At 31.5% G+C, this 4,151-nt stretch overlaps 1 protein-coding gene across 1 annotated transcript in view; it reads right to left on the reverse strand.

Annotated features, from left to right (window-relative positions):
* Window positions 1-484: 484 nt before the first annotated feature.
* Window positions 485-4,151, reverse strand: part of Tecrl (trans-2,3-enoyl-CoA reductase like) — a 55,466-nt gene continuing 51,799 nt past the window's right edge. Inside the window, exons 10-12 of the mRNA XM_050149686.1 lie at window positions 1,834-1,919; window positions 1,377-1,422; window positions 485-612 (exon numbers count right to left, since the gene is read on the reverse strand). Of these exons, the coding sequence (XP_050005643.1) occupies window positions 485-612; window positions 1,377-1,422; window positions 1,834-1,919 (260 nt within the window). The remainder of the gene's footprint in view (window positions 613-1,376; window positions 1,423-1,833; window positions 1,920-4,151) is intronic.

Consider the following 4,151-nt stretch of genomic DNA (forward strand, 5'->3'; position numbering starts at 1 on the left):
AAAATCTCTTAAGCACTGGGCCAGCTGACCAGACCAGACACCAGGTAATTAAATTACCTTATGAAATAGTTCTATGAAATATTCATTCAATAAGACTGTTTATTTTAAGATCAAGCTCTTGCAAATAACTCAATGCTATTTTTAATATTTATTTTTAATAACTTCAGCTTTCAGTTCTCTTCTGTTTCATTGTAAAATGGACTCTCTAACATAACCTAGCATGAACTCACCCTCTTGGCAGACATCCTGATTCAAGTTTTAGCGTACTGTTATTTAGCAGGACTCATCATGCCTAATTTAACTCCTACCTTTTATTACCCCTAGCTCATACTATTTTTAGCCAAATTCTATCATCATTTTCTTTCGTTAAAAATACTTTTGCTAATAAATTATTGTATTCTAGTAGTTGGTTATTTTTTCCTAAGGCTTTATTAGTAAATTTAGATGCTTCCCTTTTTGATCAGATGAAAATCACTATATTTTCTTATAATATGAATGGAATTATTGCTGATTTCCTGTGCACACATGAGTTGAATTTCTTCTGATATATCTGATGCTTCTTTCGGGCCCACAAAGACATCTGGATGCTCATTAAAACTGTAAAAATACCAACTGAAAGAAAACAACCAAAACAATCACATTGTTATACTTCTGTAATGGAAACAATGATTTATATTTAAGAACAAAATAATTTCTGATAAAAAATATTTACCAAATGCTGAACAGTTTCCTATCAAGTTTCTTCTATTTGTTGCAAACAATAATACATGCACAAAATTATTTGAAGGATAAATAAACAAAAAACTATAAAAACTCCTTATATATTTTCTTCTCAAAAATTTTTCAAAAAGAAGTCATGCAGTCTATAAGTATACATATATATATGTGTGTGTGTGTGTGTATACTATTTTCACACTTTGTATATATGTATATATACTAAGCTAATGATAATTCGTAACTGGTAAATGGATCAATGACAATGGTATTACATATTTTTTTTTAAGTATAGCACTTGGGTGATCCAACTCTCCTTTTTATGTTAAAATTTCAAGTTTTCAAAATTTTGCAATCAGCTTTCCGCAGTCCACTGTTTACAGATGTATATCCACAAAAGAGGTACCTTTCAGTGAAGTCCACAATCAATCATATACTTCAATTGTATTCCCTGCCTTGAATTAACTTTCAGTTATATCAGGACAAATAGGAGATAATATTTCAGTATTTGAAGACTAAAAATCACTACGAAAATAAAAATGCACATGCAGTATATTAGTACAAAAATCTTCTATGTTAGTGGGAGAGTAACTCATTTGCATAAGTTATTTCTCCTACAGATGATCCCATGATGATTAATTGTCAATAAATATTAAGATTACCTGGAAGTGTTTGTGTCATTACTGTGAAACTAATCCAGGATCCAATCTGTTAAAATAAAAATTTAAGGTTAACAGACACTGTGGCTCATCTAGTCACTTGTGATTTTATAAGTAATTTGAAATCTTAAAACATTATAAAAGTTATGTATACAAAGAAATTATACTAATAGCCTTTACATATGAAAGCCATAAAGGGCCATAAAATATCGTGAAATTCACATTAGAAATGAGCATCATTTTAAAATATTTGCTATACTCAACATTCGGATATATCTCATGCTATGTTATATAAAACTTGCAAATATACTAAGTATACATGTATTTATGTAGAATATTAATTTTCCAGTCATTATCTTTGGAAAATATCGATCTGCAGACTGCATATAATATATTTAAAGCACAAAGTTGTGGGTTTAGTATATATAGAATACTATTCAGTTATTTGTAAACAACATACCTCATAGGTGTAGTTAGGACAGGAAACCAGGAAAAACAGCCATGTAAAGGGGTTACAATTTGGACTTGGGAAACAGGCATTGCTACCTTTTAGGAAAGAGAAAGTAATTCTCAATTCTGAACATAAGTTGCAAATGATACAGTGCACTTATTATGTTATGCTAAATTCTTGACTCTTGAGTACAATCATATAACACATAAAATGTCATCTATTCATGGCAATTTATTTCATTAATATCCTAGAAGAGTCATAGTTTCAAATGTTATGACATTTTGACTCAGAGGTAATAGCTCTCATTTTTAAAATATTTCTACATCTATGTTTTATAAAATTGTGAGAGACAAAAATATAAACAATTAATTAAAGAATTAAAGGATCATAGCACTTACTGTTTAATACCACACCTGCAGCAAAGATCTGTTCTAAATTATAAAGCACGCTTTGCTAATTTTTAACATTCTCTATTAGTGTCAAAGAATAATTGTATGAGATTTAAATACCTCAAAATTCACTACTAAATTAGTTAAAATCCAAAGGGAATTGTATAAGGATGTCATTTATATAAAATGAATTTGAAAGTGTCTTGAGAGTTATCCTGAATCAGTACAGTTAACATTCAGAAATACCACACAAATTATTTTGGCTAAGCAATCAAAAATGTTATTTACAGCTTTCTTATATTTAGCACACCATCACTTGATTTTTATTAATTCTCTCTCAGTAATTTTTTTCAGGGAACATTTTGGAAAAATAAATTTATATAATTATTTCAAGTTGAACTTTGAGCTGTGACACTTGTAAAAAAATATGAATTACAAAATTACTGTTTTGTTCTCTGTGGCAAAATTTAATCAGATAACACATCAACTAATCTCATTTAGTTACAACTGTAAAGTCATAGTAAAATGTCAGCATGCTATGTTAAAAAATTTAACTGTGGTTGAAATATCAAGTTAAAAATATTTGAAATAACAGCTCTGACTATTCCTCAGTTTATGACAAAGATGAGCACATGTTGCTGGTTCTCTTAGAACAGGAGTTCTCAACCTGTGGGTAAAGACCCTCATGGGGATTGAGTGACCCTATCACAGGGCTTAACTAAGACTATCAGAAAACACATATATTTAGGTTATGATTTATGACAGTGATAAAATTACATTTATGAAAAAGCAATGAAAATAATTTTATGGTTGAAGGTCACCACACCATGAGGAGATGTATTAAAGGGTCACAGCATTAGAAAAGTTAAGGATCTCTGTCTTAGAACCTTTTTGCAAACACCTTGTTTATAGCCCATAGAGTAATTAAAAGAAAGATTTTTGGAAGCTATTTCAGTGAGAGCTAAGAGATATACATGAGAAAATCTGAGATAAGTCTCTAATTAATGAATGTTTAGCTTCTAGGCATTGCATATTAATCAAGTGTTCAAAAACCCACATTTGTTTTTACTATTTGAAGACTGTATGATGACTGTGTCTTATAAACAGAACAATGATGTTTAAATGTATATAGTTTCTATTGATTATAATAATATTCAAGTGTGGATAGTTCTTTCTCAAGCTATACTTATTGAATTTCTACTAAAAGAATGTAGGTGTCTGTGTGTGTGTGTGTGTGTGTGTGTGTGTGTGTGTGTGTGTGTGTGTGTTTGATTCCAGATTTCTTCTTCTACGTCTCTCAATCTTATTTCTTAAGATGACTTTGCTTCCAGAACTTGGAGCTTTGCCAATGTGAAAAGAATCTATGGCTAGAAAATAGCAGGAATCTCCCTATTCCTGTTTCTCTAGGAGTGAGTTTACAGGCACACATCACTGCTTCTGTCTTTTAATATGAGTGCCATTGGGTAAAACTCATTTCTCATGCTTCTTCAGTAAGCACCTCACTGACTGAGCCTTTATCTAGTTCCTGCATATTAAAATGTTTTTTAATAAACAGTGATATACCATGTAGATTGGCTTAAGACGGCAAGACTTTGCTTTACTGATAACAGAGTCAGAAGAGTACACTCTCAAAATGCCTACTAATATTCTCTTGTTTCAAAAGAGAGACCTAGGGGTTGGAGAGATGGCTCAGTGGTTAAGAGCATTGCCTGCTCTTCCAAAGGTCCTGAGTTCAATTCCCAGCAACCACATGGTGGCTCACAACCATCTGTAATGGGGTCTGGTGCCCTCTTCTGGCCTGCAGGCATACACACAGACAGAATTTTGTATACGTAATAAATAAGTAATTTTAAAAGAGAGAGAGAGAGAGAGAGAGAGAGAGAGAGAGAGAGAGAGAGAGAGAGAGAGAGAGAGAGAGAGAGAGAGAGAGAAAGGTAG

Source organism: Alexandromys fortis, unplaced genomic scaffold (genome assembly GCF_014885135.2).
Source record: "Alexandromys fortis isolate MF-2015 unplaced genomic scaffold, M_Fortis_MF-2015_v1.1 scaffold_0, whole genome shotgun sequence".
NCBI lineage: Eukaryota > Metazoa > Chordata > Mammalia > Rodentia > Cricetidae > Alexandromys > Alexandromys fortis.